The sequence below is a fragment of the Polypterus senegalus genome, chromosome 10, assembly GCF_016835505.1.
Source record: "Polypterus senegalus isolate Bchr_013 chromosome 10, ASM1683550v1, whole genome shotgun sequence".
In the NCBI taxonomy this organism is placed as follows: domain Eukaryota; kingdom Metazoa; phylum Chordata; class Cladistia; order Polypteriformes; family Polypteridae; genus Polypterus; species Polypterus senegalus.
The window spans coordinates 135,706,637-135,724,477 of NC_053163.1; the positions used below are offsets into that span (position 1 = coordinate 135,706,637).

The 17,841-nt window shown below is 40.2% G+C and overlaps 1 protein-coding gene across 1 annotated transcript in view; it reads left to right on the forward strand.

Annotated features, from left to right (window-relative positions):
- The window catches only part of LOC120538253 (transmembrane protease serine 13-like), a 51,863-nt gene extending 34,838 nt beyond the window's left edge, over positions 1–17,025 (forward strand). Inside the window, exons 6-10 of the mRNA XM_039767706.1 lie at positions 4,572–4,653; positions 5,184–5,343; positions 8,332–8,467; positions 15,446–15,700; positions 15,830–17,025. Of these exons, the coding sequence (XP_039623640.1) occupies positions 4,572–4,653; positions 5,184–5,343; positions 8,332–8,467; positions 15,446–15,700; positions 15,830–16,018 (822 nt within the window). The 3' untranslated portion in view covers positions 16,019–17,025. The remainder of the gene's footprint in view (positions 1–4,571; positions 4,654–5,183; positions 5,344–8,331; positions 8,468–15,445; positions 15,701–15,829) is intronic.
- Positions 17,026–17,841: the final 816 nt, after the last annotated feature.

Here is a 17,841-nt window from a genome sequence, read left to right on the forward strand (position 1 = left end):
ACTTTTACAGCTTGGGTCTTACGTTAGACGTGTCTATATCATTGCCCAAGTGACACACGGGACTAACAATTTTAGTACTGTTTTTAAAGCCCGAGTGACGCTCGGATCTAACACTAAGGAAGTTAAATCCACTAGGATTCAATGTTGTGCAAAAGTTTTTAGGGGGTGAATACTTTTTTAGGCACAGTAAGAATGAATTGACATGGCAGGATGAAAATACTAACAAGCTATAAAATGAAATAAGATCTGTTATTGGCAAGGGAAGGCTTCTGATTAAACAATTTTGTTTGAAGAAAAACCTGCAGCCTCTAAGTCCCTCCAAAACCAGCTTTGCCTACCCCTGCTCTAACCCATTGATGTTGTGAACATGGTGGACACCATACTGTCCTTTACTTTCCTGATTGTGCTCTTCTTTGCATGATGTGTCCCATCCTGACATTACCTCAGACATGGCTCCTTATGTAACATATTCAAGGTGAATCGCCTAATATATTAATGAGGCTCCTGCCAATTAGCCTCCCTTCAATGTGAATTCCGTCTTTTGAACATGACTCACACTGAACGATAACAGCACTCATCTCAGGAGCATGGCAGCCATTGCCACAAACAACATGGGTTTTACTCTGCTAAATTCCATCTAAAATGGCACCGTCTGCACTGTCACAAGGCCTGCTCAGATATGCTCCGACATGCCTCATATTATGTAGGCCAATTTCAAAGTTACTGTCACCTCAAGATGAACTGTCTTATGCTGTGTGTCCTAACTCAGAGCTGCTGGATGTGAACTCATGCCACTGCATTCAGCCTAGAGATGATAACCGTCTTAGCCAGTCAAGCTAAAAGACAAACCTAACCAGTGACCCATTTGGCTTCTGGCTGAGGTGGCATCTACTTTTCATAGCCACATCTCTTTATTTCAACTCTGCCATAGTTTTTTTTTTTAAAATGAAGCACCAGCAGGATTACTGATTCTCTGAGGGTCGTGCAAGAAGTCAGAGGCAGCAACTGAAACCACAACCCTGTGGTTTACAGTGCAATGCATGTGCAAGTAGGCCAAAGCGGATATTTTAGAAACTAACATCTTTGTTTCAGGGCGACAGGCATTCTGCATAAGCAGCTTTTTAAAATGAATTCCTGCTAACTTTCTCAGTACCAATGGTGCACTGTTCTCTTTTAACTCTTTTACCTCACCATTTTGATTTTTCTGTTGGCTGCAAAGTCCCAAGTCCTTTAAGATTCAGGTAACTGGCCTCATAAACTGGCACTCCATCTCAGGTTCGTTCCTGTCTTTCTGCAAGAGATGCCTGGATAGGCACTTGCTCTCCGCAAGCCTGATCTGCACGAAATGGGTGAATGGAAGGTGGAATGGATGATTGGATGGATAGACAGAGTGAACAGGTATGTGGACTGTAGAAACTTGCACACAAATTTAATACAAATAAAGTTAACATACACTGGCTTTTCTCATTACAATATTCAGCAAACTTTTTGCAAGATAACACGCGGACTTTATCACAATATAACGATATAATCTTTTAAAAAAGCGCAATTCATAATTCATGACAATACCACGAAATAGTGTGAAATGTGATGCGGTGTCATGCAGAAATTAGCAGGGCCTCTTCTAGAAAATGTACCCAAATTGCAAGTATACTCTGAGTCTCGATATGCAGGAACCCAGCGACTAATGGGCTATGCCATTATAATGCTATGGATTATACTGGCGACTTTTTTCAGGTGATGAAGGTGGACTATGAAATGTTTTCAAAGACATACATGTACGGAATTTGACCATGAAGAGGGATTTTAAAAGGGTTCCTCTTAGAAGCATCTCAAATTTATATATACTGGAGAATATAACTTGTCAAATCCACTCAAATGGGACATGTGGACCTCAAAAGTGGGTCACCCTTAGCAATGGGGCCTGGGGGTGGTCGCCCCACTTGCCACTTCCAAGAGCCACTCTTGTGTGCTGGGGCCATAATGAAAAGGCTGATAGTCCCCCAAATGTTAGGAGAAAAGGTAATTTGCCCTCGGGGATTAATAAACTACACCATCATCATCATCAAGTTCGACCTCTGTTGGGTGGTCTAGAAGTTAAGGAGCTGCCCTTTTGCTCTGCAGGTTGCCCAACACTGACTCTAAAGGTGACTCTGAACATGTTGTTTGCCATTTTAGTTTCCGCACTACCCTTAAGACATATATTAGACACATAGTGTTATGTAATAAGACCTTAACAAAGGCTTTTTTTTGGTGTGAACACACTGAGTGTACAAAGCCTCAGTAAAGTGGTTATTTGTGTGTGTATAGTGAGATATATTAAGAGCTTTTGATATGCTGGTAAAAATATGAGAGTTACATTTGGCCTTCAGCATTCAGTAACATTCACAACCCTTATACTGAAAAATGAAATATTTATCTTTATTGACACCCATTTAAGCCACCAAAATGGTTATTTGTACAGAGATAAACAACCACTTTACCAAACTTTTCTAAGTGTTATTAAGAACAAATAAAGGCTTTGTTATACAACACTATGTGACTAATAGATGCATTATGGGTAGTACCTAATCTACATGTGCCTTAATTGGCCTGCACTCCAACTGTAAAAAATAAATGTGAATCACTTTTGGACATGGTAGTGCAGTGGTAGTGGTGCTGCTTCACAGTAAGGAGACCAGGGTTTGTGTCCTGGATCCTCCCTGCTTGGAGTTTGCATGTTCTCCCCATGTCAGGCGAGGTTTGAGAAAGCAGAAAAAACATTATTAACTGTAATGATTATAAGTATCCATCTATCCACCCATTATCCAACCTGCTATATCCTTACCTCCGGGTTGCCCCAGGCAGGGCGCCAGCCCACTGCAGATGATTATAAGAATTTAACTCACAAAATACCAATAAACGCATTTTGTATTAATCTTGCTGCAGAGAACTATATGATTTTATACTTCTATATGATTTGATTTTCATTTAGATGGGAAAGGAATTATGTTTATGCACAGGATATGAGACTGGCTTACATTCTAACCTTTTGATATTAACAGAACACCCTGTGATATGATAAATCAATGTGATCATTTTCTTCACTCTTGCTTGAAAATATAAGATAAAAATGTCATCTATGAATTAAAAAATAAGGATTATTAATCTAACCAAACAAATATAATCTAATGAAGATGTTAAAGCTATAAGAATTTAACTAATGCAATAAACTTTAAGAAAACTGCTTAAATTGGGTTTGTGTGCGTCTACTTGAAAGACACATTCTTTAGATAATGCAAGTGCCTGGTACTGCTTGTTTTTCCATTCTCCTGTATGTCATAAATTCAGATGCAACCCTAAATTTATGTATGACCTCAAAATGAACTGTTATGTTTTTTTCTGTTCTCTCTTTTGGCTAATGAACAAGCTAGGTGATAAAAGAGAGAACATTTTTTTCTTTTAGGTAGTCTGCCCCAACTCAAATCAGTAGGCTGAGCTGAGTGGGGGTGGCAGTGGGCAGGGGGGGTTTAGTCTCGCCGTCTCTCTAGCTCACCAAGAAAAAATATTAAAGAAATTGCTTTTAAGCTTAAATTGGTGTTTATCTCGTTGTTTTTCGACTTCAGCGCTCACAGGTTACCTCCAGGTTCTCTGGTTTAATGCCATTGTCCAAAGACACGCAAGTTAGCTGAACTGGCATTGGGTGTGTGAGTGTTCGCCCTGTGATGGACCAGTGCCCTCCCCATGGTTTGTTCTGCCTTGTGCCCTTTGCTAGCTGGGATAAAAACAAAACCTGATCCTGCTCTGGATTACGAAGGTTAGAAAATGACATGACGGTTTTGGACATCACCATAGTGTAGTGACTATGTTACGATCCAGTGACTGTGTAAAGTTTGCATGTTCACCCTTTGTCTGTCTCAGTTTTCTTCTCACTTATCATGAACATGCAGGTTAGGCTAACTGGCAAATCTAAACTGACTCCAGTGTGGGTATGTGGGTTTTAAAGTGGACTGGACCAGAATCGGCTCTGAGCCCCCAGAACACTGATTTGGATTAAGTGGATTTGACAATGTTGTGTTAAACCATTTGAATGCCTATCTCCAGTTGTAAAGTGCCTTGGGACAGTGTTTACTACAGCAGTCACTATATACAATAAAGCGTCTCCCTTCTATGTAAGTAGAGGGGCTGCGTAAATCATCTATAAAAATTGCTAGACACACATGTGCCCGGGTTACTCAATTTGAAAGTCAGTTTACAAGCCGAGCCCTCCCCAGTTGCAGTATTCCTCATGATGTGCAAAGCACCGTGGGAGATCAGCCATGGGACGCCTGCATTTTTCTTTCAGGTTTGTCTCTGCCAGACTGACTGAACTGACTCATTTTTTGATGCATCGTCATAAAGATACCCTGATTATGACAACAGACTCTGCCTGAACCATTCAACTCAAGTTACTCAGAAATGGAAACCTTTTTGCTTTACTCAAAGGAAAGGAAATGGAGCAGTGCATGTAAAAGTGTGTTTTCTCGGCCATCTCACCGCCCACCTGTGTATTGTGGTTGGCTTTAGTTTTCATCTGTATTCTACTAAGGTGATCAGAGTCAAGATACGGCTGGACTGGAGACATGCTGGCACCGTGCTGGATCACCGTAATTGGCGTCTGCCTCGGATTTGCAGGTACCCGGGGCTGGGTGTTCAGGTGACAGTGGCAGGGCTCCTCTGGGGATGCTTGGCTTGATAAACCAAAGGCTTTTTATTTAGTAGGACCGATGATTGAGGTTTTGAGGTATAATGCAGAAGGAAGCAGGTTAAATCTTCACTATTCGAGTCCTATCAACTGAAATTTTTAGAAATGTGTGGAAACAACTGATACTTTATGTGTTGCGTTAACTTGCTGCTGTCTTAAGTAACATTTTTGTAGTCAATGTGAAAAGATTCCTGTAAAGAAATCTGCGCACTGTGTGGTTGACCCACCCAGCCAAGTGAGCTCATCTGCAGCTGTCAGATTTAAGACCACCGCATAACAAATTTGACGAATAAGAGAAACCATTCAGTCCATCAGGCTCGTTTGTTTGCCTGATGATGAGTGACATACAGATTACCAGCCAGCATGGGTCGTTTAAGTGCTTGACACCACAAATCAGCCTCCTATCAAGCTCCTGTACTTGGAGGGATCTCTTCATAAATCCATTTTCCCTTCCTGACAGGTGCGTCCAGAGACCAGATCATTGGTGGACGTGAATCCAAGCCCCACAGCCGGCCCTACATGGCCTTTTTGGAAATTGAAACAGAGGAAGACACAAAAGACTGCGGAGGCTTCCTGATTAACCCCAGCTTCATTCTGACTGCTGCCCACTGCAAGGGACGGTGAGTTTCCAACGGCTCTGATGGTGACCCACCTCTACTTTTGATATAACAAAACATAACATTCTGAAACCTGCTTAATCCAGTTCAGGGCCTCAAGGGCCAGAGCTTGAGAGCACTGGATAAAAGTTAGAATCCATCCCTAGATATGGTGAATGCCCAGGAGACAGGAGACACCCACACAGGGTTAGTTTGGAAAAGTCAACTAACCTAACCTGAAATCTGTGGCAAATGGAGCACCTGGAGGAAATCCTGCACAGACATGGGGGAACTTGCAAAGTCCACAAAGGCAAATACTGGGAATGGCGTAGCACCCTTAATGGCAGATCTTTCTTCCATTCCACCTCTCACATCTTAATTTTAAATTGGGGAGTTTTGAAGTCTAAGCCATAGTGAGTAATATTATAACATGTTTTACATATATAAATTTGAACTCTGTAGGCATTTTTATTATAAGGATTCTGTTTATTAAGTTTAACTTTAGTTTTAATTTGTTGAGGAAAAGTTTTTATGTATTCCCATCTTGTTTTTCATTGTTTGATGCGTCACATGATTGTGATCACTGTGTTGTCCTTCGGTGGATTAAACTCCTTCTTTAAAATTCTTCAGTGTAGTTAGTTTGAATTTCAAGTAGGCCCTAGCGTTAGGTTTGGTCTTTCACTTTTTGACTTTCAATTGTCATCTAATCCTTTTGTTCTGGCTGCCATTATTTATCAATCTCCCACTTTTCACTTTCTGTCCTTCCTGATGTTGCTATTATTCATTTACATCGATTGGTTTTGCTACCATCTCATAATAATCCTCTGCATGCCTTGACGTAGTTGCTGTTATGTTTTCATCATAATTTTTTTTTCTGTGCTTTATACCTTTTGCTGTGCATTTTATTTAGTGTAGGTATATGTTTTAAATTATATATATATATATATATATATTTACTAATTTAAAGCTATTTTTTATTAATAGAAACTTTGCCCCATTTTATTTTTACATTTATCCCAGTACTCCATTTTCTTTAAGGCTACCACCATGTTGAGTAGCTGTTGCTAGGACACAGGTCTGAGTTGCCCCTAGATGTTTTGTCATGTGACATCATTGTCATGACAGTTTTTTAAGCTGGCCTCATAGAGACTTCACTGCCCGCATTTATGGATATGGTGACTACACTTTCCAATTGTTCTTACTAGTTTTCCTGACTTACGACTTTGCATTTGGTTCTCTGACATGGCAAGAAGAAATATATGCTTGTTTATGTTGGTCTTGGCCCATGCTTTGTAATTCCCTGATTCTTTCCTTTTCTTCTTGCACATCCTTCAAGACATCTGAAAACTGACCTGAAACAAATCAGGCTCCTTTGACTTTTGGCCCAGTAGGCACCCATTTGTTTTAATTAGATCATCGTCATCATCATCATCATCAGTCCATTGTTTAAGGTGAATGTCACAGTAGTAACATTTTGTTGTTATCCTCCCTAACTTCTTCTCAAACTCCTCAAGGAATATACAGATGCTTCTAGGCCAACTGAGAGATATAATGACTCCAATATGTCCCAGATCTGTCTCCAATGACTCAAATATGTCCTGGGCCTTGTACACCTCCTAAAGAAGGTGCCTAGGGGTGCCCTCACTCCATGCCTATAACACCTCAACTGGTTGCTCTCCGATTGGCAACTCATTAGGTGTACTTTAGGGTTATTTTGTATTGCTAGGCTTCTCAATCCTTCTTGGAAGGTGAGCACACCAGCATCATTTCAGGTACTTGTACATACATTCACATTCTTACGGTCAGTACCCAGAGCTCCTATATATAGATGAGAATGGAGATTTAGACTGACCGGTAACTTTGTCCAAGGATATAACTACCACTTGACCACTGTGGTCACACACTGCTGCCACTGCACTGATTCACTCGTCAATCTCATAACCACTTCCATAAACACTCATGAATAAGTCCTGGGGGTACTTCAGGTCCTTCACTAGTGGTAACTGCCTTTCTTGTAGAGGACCATCACCTCAGATTAAGAGGTGTTATGTCTTTTATTACCAACTGCAGCACACTCAGCTGTGCACTGGAGATCAATGTGGTGAAACCATGGAGATGAAGTCATCTGAAAACAGACCCAAAAACTGTATTCTTTCAGACTTTTAAAACAGCTTCATATTCTGCTTTTGAATGTCATGAACAGGAGAGGATACAAGATGCATCCTTGTAGGAGTCTAATACTCAAATGAAATGGACTCTTCTGTAGACCCAACTCTTGCTCCACAGATACAGGCACTGAATGGCTCACAGCAGATGACCACAAATCTTATAGTCCAGAAGATACTAGAAGATACACGGTTACACCCAAGTAAATATCTGTGCAGGGATATAGAGCTGCTCCAATTTTCCATGACCAGAATGGAATGAGTCATGTCCCTTTTTGAATATCAGGTTAAGCTATCAGGCAGAGCCAGTATTCTCTTTGCCATGGAAGCTTAGGAATGTTATCATTCAGTAACTGCAACATATAATCATTATTTCTCTCTAAAAATGAGGACCTCTACTCTATTTTGCCATTACTAAGTTGTTGTCCCCTCTTTCTGTGTAACTTTGAAAAGACACGTTAGCCAAAGCAGCCCCACCATATCCAGTGCTTTCAGCATTTCCAGTCAATCTCATTTACAGATGTCATCTTCTTATTGTTTGGAGCTCTTTAACTAACATGGTGACTTCAGCTTCAGAGATGGTCCCAACCCCAGCAAATTTTTAACGTTTAGAATATGGTGTAGTTGGCCATATATTGCAATAAGGAATAAAATGTGGCACCCAAGCAATAGTTGGTCCATTGTGTCCCCTCCCTTCTGTCCATCTACTTGTGTAAATAACTGGCTTCATTACTAATATTCAGATGATACCATCCCAGAGCTCAGCCCCACATGTACATCTTCAGCAGCCAATCAGATTTATGTTGTCTGACATGTAATTGTGTGTGCGTTGATTTGCCATCCACAGTTACATCACAGCACTTCTGGGGGTTCATAATCGCTCAAAACCTGAAAATTCCATGCAGAGGATTGAAGTGCAAGAGATCATCCCCCATGAAAAGTATAACCAAACAACAAACACACATGACATCATGCTTCTGAAGGTAAGCAATGCCAGGGGATGTAAAGTGTGGACAGACACAGGTTCTGTTTTATGTCCGGCAACTGTAGTCAGATACCCAAGTCTTCATATTTTTGAATAACAAATCCAACACCGAAATTATGCTTTCTGTGATGATTATTATTATTTTTTTTTTAATGTGATGCTTGTTCATATTAGGAAACATCTTTTGAAGAAAAAAAAGTTGTTTGTGCCAGTATTCAATCCTGACACCTTGATATTTGTAGAGCCATTATTTGCAGTCATAACAGCTTTTGGGGTAAGCCCATGCCAGCTTTTCTCTCTTTTCAGGAGTGGTTCAGGCCCATTCTTCTGGGCAGGTTTGCTTCAGGTTAGTCAGATGAAGCCTGCACACTGCAGCTTTCAAATACTCAATCAGGTATTGACTGAGCCGTTGCATTCGCCTTTTTCTCCTTAAACCATACAAAAGTTATTTTGGCTTTGTGTTTAGGATAATTATATTGTTGAAAACTTAACCTTCATCCAAATTTCAGTTGGGTGGCACAATGGTAGCATTGCTGTCTTACAGTAAGGAGACCAGGGTGGACTACTCCCTGCATGGAGTTTGCATGTGTCTGCGTGAGTGCTTCGGTTTTCTCTTACTGTCCAAAGACAAGCAGGTTAGGCGAATTGGCCCATGTGTGTGTTTGGTGTGTGTGTGTGATTGCTTTACAATTGATTGCTGGCCTAGCTAGGGCTTATTCCTGCATTGAGCCCTATGCTGGGTGGGATAGACTCCAGCACCCCCGTGACCCTAGTCTGGATTAAGTTGGTTGGAAAATGACATGACAAGTATCAGTATTTATCAGACTTATCGTTCTACCCTCCACTCTTCCTTTTGTTTTATCTGCATGCCCAATCTCAGCTGATAAAAAGCAGCCCGACAGCATGACGTTACCACAGCTGTACCACTGCAGGTACTGGGTGATGTTTGAGGTTTGAGCAGTAATGCCTTTGCACCACATCTCTTTTAACTTATCCCAAAAAGCTTTATCTTGGTCTCATCTTAGTATAAAACCTTTTTACATGTCACAATGGACCCACTGTAATGCACTTTCCAGACATGGTGTCTTGTGTACTTCCCACAGAAGATAGTGTTCTGCAGTGTTCTTAAAATGGCTGAATGCTTCACTTTTACTCCATTTTCAGCCATTGAACTCTGTAACTCCTTCAAGGTGATTGTTGGCCTCTCTCTCTGTGGCTTCTCCTTCGTGCCTGTGTAGAGAGTTCTGGGGGATGACCTTATCTAACGTTACCATGTAGCAACAGCACCTGCTGAGTCATCCATATACTTGGATACTGTACTGTAGCCTTAATTTACAAATATTTATTATACAAACTACAGCAATTCCATTTTAGTCACCGTCAAAATACTCCCCTTGAGATGTGATACACTTGTCTCAGTTTTTTCTATTCTTGGAAATATTTCCTGAACTCACATTTAATGACTACTTTCAGCAGCTGTTTAAAGTTCATCCTCCGGCTAAGATGTTGGATATCTCTGGGTCTACGGTTCTTCAGGCTGATCTTCCAATTAGCTGTGAACCACCCAATCTCACTGAGATTGCACAAGTGGTGAACCAGCTGAGGGTAGGGAAGACTGCAGGGATCTGTGGTCTCCAGGGTGAACCTTTCCAGGCTGGTGGTATGGCTGACATTCATGCATTGCAAGTAATCTTCATCCCAACTGACTGGAAAATGGGACTTGTCGTCCCTATCTGGAAAGTGAAGGGTGATCGCCTGGATTGCGGCAGCTACAGGGGGATAACACTGCTCTCAGTGCCAGGTCCTTGCTAGGGTCATCCTCAACAGTCTCCACGATCACTTGCTCACCTACCAGCGACCAGTGCAGTCTGGTTTTATGCCTAAGAAGTCTACCATTGACCGCATCTTGGCACTGAGAGTTCTCAATAAGCAGAAACTCAAATATTGGCAGAGTTTCTTTGCAGCCTTTGTCGGTTTTCATAAAGTGTTTGGCTCAGATGATCGAGCTGCCCTGTGGGACATGCTGTGACTTCGCAGGATCTCCCAAAGTTGCTGGATGTCATGGCTGGCCTGTACACTGGTACTGTGAGTGCTGTGTAGAGTCAGAACCTCTGTGTCTTTCCTGGTTGATTCTGGGGTTCATCAGGGGTGTGTTTTTGCTCTTACTCTATTTAATGGTGCATGGACTGTATATAAGGCAGGATTGTGGAGTCCAGTGGCTGTGGGCTCCAAGCCACAGGTCCAATAATGCCCAACACAGTCACAGGTTCAAATACCGTGTATATTCACGTTTAAGTTCTCCCACATATAAGTCGGGACTTGATTTTACCATATAATTTTTGGTATCTTATAATGTCGGTTTTATAAGTCGAATGTGGAAAACTCATGCTATTGGTCCAAGAGATTATGACATGCCACCTGAGAGAGAAACCATGGAGCACACAGCCTTTATTTCTATGTATTGTGCCTATGTGACCACACGCTAATACCTGAACTATTCCAAAGCAATGTTTGTACTGATTTGTGTTTTGTGTATCTCACACCCTCATACACCTTTATCGTAAGAGCAACCCTTTCCTATGATGGAATGTTCGATCAGAAGAAAATATGAAGCTGGTTTTAAATTAAAAGTCATTAAAATGGTGAAAGAAATTGGTAACTGTGCTACTGCAACAAAATTCAATGTGTCTGAGAAACTAATGTGAGATCGGAGGAAGCAAGAAGAGGTAAAAAACAATGTGTCATATTTTTAAACGGCCATATAAGTCAGGGTCTGATTTTATGATTGATTTTCAGGTTTCAAGACCCGACTTACATGTGAGTATATACGGTAATTTATTTTTAATCCACCAAGCACTTTTCTTACAATTAAGAACAGCCAAAACCGAAAAAATGGGCCTTTTTCCTCTCCTTTAACCTTCAATCAATCAATCAACATTTATTTATATAGCACATTTTCATACAAAAAAATGTAGCTCAAAGTGCTTTACAAAATGAATAGAAAAATAGAAGACACAATAAAAAAAACATAAGTCAACATTAATTAACATAGAATAAGTAAGGTCCGATGGTCAGGGGACAGAAAAAAAAAAAACTCCAAAGCTGGAGAAAAAAAAAATCTGTAGGGGTTCCAGACCAGAGACCGCCCAGTCCCTCTGGGCAATCTACCTAACATAAGTCAAACAGTCCTCTTTGTATTTAGGGTTCTCTTGGAAGGACTTGACGATGATGGTCACGTAGACCTCTGGATTTCAGTCCATCAATGTTGGTGCATCATGATGCTTTGAGTAGGTGGAGGTGACGCAGGCCGCCACCACAAAGAAACCGGAAAAAGAAACAGAAGAAGAGTAGGGGTCAGTACAGATTTTGGAGCCACTGTGAATAATTATTATGAAGAATTGAACATACAGAGTATCAGGATTAAGTTAAAGTGAAGTTATGAAAAGGCCATGTTAAAGTAATGTGTTTTCAGCAGTGTTTTAAAGTGCTCCACTGTATTTGCCTGGCGAATTCCTATTGGCAGGCTATTCCAGATTTTAGGTGCATAACAGCAGAAGGCCACCTCACCACTTCTTTTAAGTTTAGCTTTTGGAATTATAAGGAGACACTCATTTGAGATCTAAGGTTACGATTTGGAATATAACGTCAGGCATTCCGATATATAAGATGGAGCGAGATTATTTAAGGCTTTATAAACCATAAGCAGTATTTTAAAGTCAATCCTGAATGACACAGGCAACCAGTGTAGTGACATCAAAACTGGAGAAATGTGTTCGATTTTCTTTTCCTAGTTAGGATTCTAGCAGCTGCATTCTGCACTCGTTGCAAGTGATTTATGTCTTTTTTTGGGTAGTCCTGAGAGGAGTGCATTACAGTAATCTAGTCTACTGAAAACAAAAGCGTGAATTAATTTCTCAGCATCTTTCAATGATATAAGAGGTCTAACTTTAGCTATGTTTCTTAAGTGAAAAAATGCTGTCCTAGTGGTCTGATGAATATGCAATTTAAAATTCAGATTACAGTCAACAGTTACCCCTAAGTTTTTTACTTCCGTCTTAACTTTTAATCCTAATGCATCAAGTTTATTTCTGATAACCTCATTGAATCCATTATTGCCAATTACTAAAATTTCAGTTTCTCTTTATTTAGTTTGAGAAAATTACTATTCATCCATTCAGAAATACCAGTAAGACATTGTGTTAGTGAATTGAAAGAGTCGGAGTCATCAGGTGCTATTGATAAGTACAGCTGTGTGTCATCAGCATAGCTGTGGTAGCTCACGTTGTAACCTGAGATAATCTGACCTAACGGAAGCATGTAGATTGAGAAAAGCAGCGGACCCAGGATAGAGCCTTGTGGAACACCATATCGGATATCATGTGTCTTTGAGATTTGATTACCACAACTCACAAAGAATTTTCCCCTGCCAGGTAGGATTCAAACCAATTTAAGACACTGCCAGAGAGGCCCACCCATTGACTAAGGCGATTTCTAAGAATATTGTGATCAATGGTGTCAAATGCAGCACTCAGATCTAAGAGGATGAGAACAGATAAATGGCCTCTGTCTGCGTTCACTCGCAAATCATTTACTACTTTAACAAGTGCAGTTTCTGTGCTGTGATTCTGAAACCTGACTGAAATTTATCAAGAATAGCATGTTTATTGAGATGGTCATTTAACTGCATAATGACTGCCTTCTCTAGAATTTTACTTAAGAAGGGCAGGTTAGAGATGGGTCTAAAATTTTCAAAGGCAGAGGGGTCAAGATTATTTTCTTGAGCAGGGGTTTAACTACAGCAGTCTTAAGACAGTCTGGAAAGACCCCCGTATCTAATGACGAATTAACTATGTCCAGAATATTGTCAATTAGCACGCCTGATATTTCTTTGAAAAACCTTGTTGGTATTGGGTCAAGGACGCAGGTGGAGGGTTTCAGTTGAGAGATTATACTATGTAATTCAGGTAAATCTATCCTGGTGAAAGCATTTAATTTGTTTATAACGGAGTACCGGGGCTTTGGAGGTTCTGCAGTGTTGGGGAGATATACTATGTTATCTCTAATATCATTAATTTTTTGATTGAAAAATACAGCAATGTTCTCACAGGTTTCACTGGAAGTATTCTGGGGGCATTCCTTTGTGTTACCTGGGTTTAACAGACGATCAATTGTTGAAAATAAGACTCTGGGATTACTAGCATTGTTATTTATAATATTAGAGAAATAGCAGCGCCTCTCAAGGCGGACTGTGTTATTGTATTCTGTTATTTTAACTTTTAATATTTCATAGTGGATAGTTAGTTTAGTTTTCCTCCATTTACGCTCAGCTCTACGACATGTTCTTTTTAAATCAGACACTCTTTGGGTCTTCCATGGAATAACAGTACTAGAGGATTTTTTAACTGTCTTTTCAGGTGCAACTATGTCAACAGCAGTTCTTACTTTAGAATTAAAGTCTTCCACTTTACTATTTACATTATCCTCGCTATTATAGTTGGCATTATAAACGGACTGATTGCTTAGAATGTTTGTAAGTTTTAAAGCTGCTGATGAGTCAAAGAAGCGTTTTTTAACAAAATGCTTCTCATGAGTGTTTTCTATCTTTATTTCTATATTAAATAGTAGAAGGAAATGGTCTGATAGACCAATATCAATGACCTGCTTTATATCAACTTTAAGTCCTTCAGTTGAGTGTTGCCCACAATCTCCTTACTCTGACTTGCCGAGGTAAGGCATTGGGCCCCTGTTATGCTGGACCCACAATGGCTTCTAGTGATATGGCATGACTTGTAGAGAAGCACTTCCGGGTTGTTTGAGAACTGGGGCAGTCCTACCCCGTGAGTGACCTCTTGCAGTAGCCAGGGACCCTGACAGGGTTTCACTTCTAGATTCCAGTTCCCTTGACTCCAGTGGACCTCTGCCATCTAACAATGGAGGAACGGAACTGTTCCTGCCCTTTTGCTTCTGCTCCTCCATCCTTTGGCATCATTCATCTTGGCAAGAGGTCATACCCATCAGATGGGATACTGATCTGCCCTCCGTGGCATTCACAGTATTTCAACCCTAACTATTTTAGGACACCCTTTAGTGTTCAGTTTTACAGTCTAAGTAATGATTTTTTAACTTTTTTAAATTATTTTTTTTTTTTTATCGTGAGAATGTGGCAGTTGTTTTAATGATTCACTAGTGATTCTTAATTGCAAAGCAGTTAGGCCCTCATTGACAGTTATTAGACCTCAAAAGTTATCAGTTAACATTAGAATTTCCAGAGCCTACGAGAAAACTCATAAATCCAGCCCACCTTAAATCCGTTCGCACCTCTCCATCTATCATCTTTTGTCCTGTTAATGTGCCGATTAAGACAAGCAGCAAGCAGCCTGCTATTCCATCCCCCACCGTCACGGAGCGTGCACTATGTTCTCTCAGCTCATGCCTTGTTTGATTATCTGGGAGTGAACTGCTGGAGTTTTAGAGTGGAAATAATAGATCATTATTTGGAATACATACATTTAATGTGTTTTCCTTGTCTACGGTAATCTGTGTAAGCACATTGTTAAAACAGAAACTTTTTCATATTTTAGTAATAAATGTTACAAAATGTAGGCATAAACTATAGAATGTGTGAAGCCTGAAGCCCAAAAATCAACAATGAGGTTCCTGCGAGCCGGATCACGCACAGGGAATCATGCCACATGGCTGTAATGCCATAACTGATGTTCCCTCCAATAGAAGGGAAAAATTCATAACAGAATGACATAAAAAAGATTAATTACAGAACTTAACTGTACACATTGCAAAGCCCTAAATTCATAATGCATGGAGGCTTGCAACATTATTAGCTTTGAGGGGTCAGAAGGATGGGGTGGTCACATATCAGTAATGCTCCTAGCAACGATATTGCCCTACAACTCAGAACAGGTACTCCATACTTATATTAGAAACTAATAGCCTTTTGTTGTTTTTTTACCTCAAACAGCTGAAAAGGAAGGCAAAACTCACAGATAAAGTGAAGACCATCAGCCTTCCCAAAAAAGGACAGGACATCCCCCCCAACACGGTCTGCTTTGTTGCAGGATGGGGCAAAACTAAGAACAAGGGGAAAGACAGCAAGGTGCTGAGAGAAGTGAACGTGACAGTCCTGGACATTAACAAGTGTACAGCTGCAAAAAAATACAACTTGATGAATTCAGTGATCTGCACGAGAGGCGCTGGCATCAAGGGGACCTGTGATGTAAGTGTGCCTCTCACCCTTCTGTTCTGCCCTGTGTTAGATAGTTTAATTAAAAAAGGTTCTTAATGATGATTTAAAATTTGTGCTATGGAAGATATTTTAAATGTGAACCCACCATATTTGTTTCAGGGTGACTCTGGGGGTCCATTGGTCTGTCCAGTCAGCAAGAGAAACCAGGCAGCTGTGGGGATTGTATCTTTTCGTTATGCTGATGAGCAGCGGCGTTGCAAGGATCCTGAACGTGTCAATATCTACACAAAGGTGACAGCATACCAGAAGTGGATTGACAAAAACCTCAGGGCTGAATCCCTTGTGTGATAAGACCCCTGCCTCTTTGAAAATGTATGGCTATGGGAAGGGGCGGCCCACCACTTAGCTGTCATTATAAAGTTTAAGCCTCTGCAATGAGATTTGAAGCCTTTCCTTCACTTTGCTGCTGTCAAATGTCTCTTCTTTAATTCTTAGCATTCACCTACCAGCTGTACAGATGTTAGGTGGGCACTGAATCTCCCTAAAGATCAGAGCCCCTGATTCAAGAGTCCTGAACTTGGAAGTGAGGTGTGCAGAGATTCCCTCCTGCCATGCTGTCACACAAGTCACAAAAATCAATGTTAGGTCCTTTGCAGGAAGAAAAACAAATCACCAGGACCAACTAGAATATATCCTTAGATTAAGGAGATTAGTGAGTACATAAATCACAGATGTGTGTTTTCAAATATCCCTGCATGATTGGGAATTTCCCACATATTGTCTCATAAAAAGGTCATTGGACTGATCTGAGTGGCTGTTGGTCTGTAATCTTAACATTCAATGAGAGTAAATCAATTAAAGCAATCGTTAAGGGAAAAACTGAGCATCACATGACATATTAGCAAATAGTCGGCATGGGTTCAGACGAGGAAGAGTTTGTTTGACTACTTTGCTTTAATATTGTGAAGAAGCATCATGTATGCTATTGTTTCTTGATTTTCAAAAGCATTTGATAAAGTGAAACATTAGTAATCAAACTTAAAGAAATGGGAATTCCCATAGGAATAAAAAATCAAAAAAGAAATCATCTTAACATCTTTATGGTTTCTCCTATTCAACAATGAGATCAGAGAGAAATAAAATGGAGCCATGTTCCTTCATCTCAAGTTTCTTAGATTTTTTTCCTCAGAATAAAACGCCCCTGTATTCTTACAAAGGTCTCTTTTTCAGTTTCAGCAAAGTCACACAATGGACTCGGAATGTTTTGCAGTTTGAAAGTATTTGCATTATGTGCTCACTAATATACAGTGAAATGTATGGACAGTTGCTTGTGGGAATAAAATAGTTAACTATGATTGCAAAGTTGTAGTTCATGCTTCTCAATAACACTATCAGTTTGTGCTCATTTAAATTGCTCTGCTCCAATGAGTTCACATCCATTGTGGAAGTCAAAGAAGGCAGTGTGGTGTAGACTCTGGTCTTCAATCCATTAGGTTGTGTGTTCAAATCCCACTCCTGACACCACTATGACGATAAGTAGGTCACATCACCTGCCTGTGCTGCAAGTGGAAAAACAAAAGATATGGCTCTGATTGTATCTCAAATGTTGTAAGTCACCTTGGATAAAGGCATCAGTCCAATAATAAGCTGCAAGTGTTGAAAGAGGTGAAAACAAGACTAGACCTTAGTTGTATCTCATGTCTCCTTTTTATCTAAAGTTATCTATCCTAAGGAATGTCAGGAGAAACATTAGTGACAGAGCTCATTCTTAAAATCTCATGAGCCACCAAAGATCAACCTTTGAGAAGTAAAGTTATCTTATGGGTTCAGGGCATTGTGTTGTTGGTATAAATTTAGCTTGAACACCAAGAGCACCATGGGACTTATGAGAAGACATCAGAAGTGGTGTCCTCCAGGGGTTAGTGCTGGACCACTGCTTTTCTCAACACATAAAAATGATTTTGAAATGATTAAAAATAACAAGCTGGTAAAACTTGCAATTGATACAATGCAAGATGGAATGGCAGATAATATAAAATCAAATGATCAAATAGACCTGGGTAGAGTATAGGATTGGGCAGAACTGTCAACTTTAATGTAAGTTTTATATAAATAAACAACACCCCACCAAACACAGACAAGACCTTCTGGCTTGGATAGGAGAGCTGCTG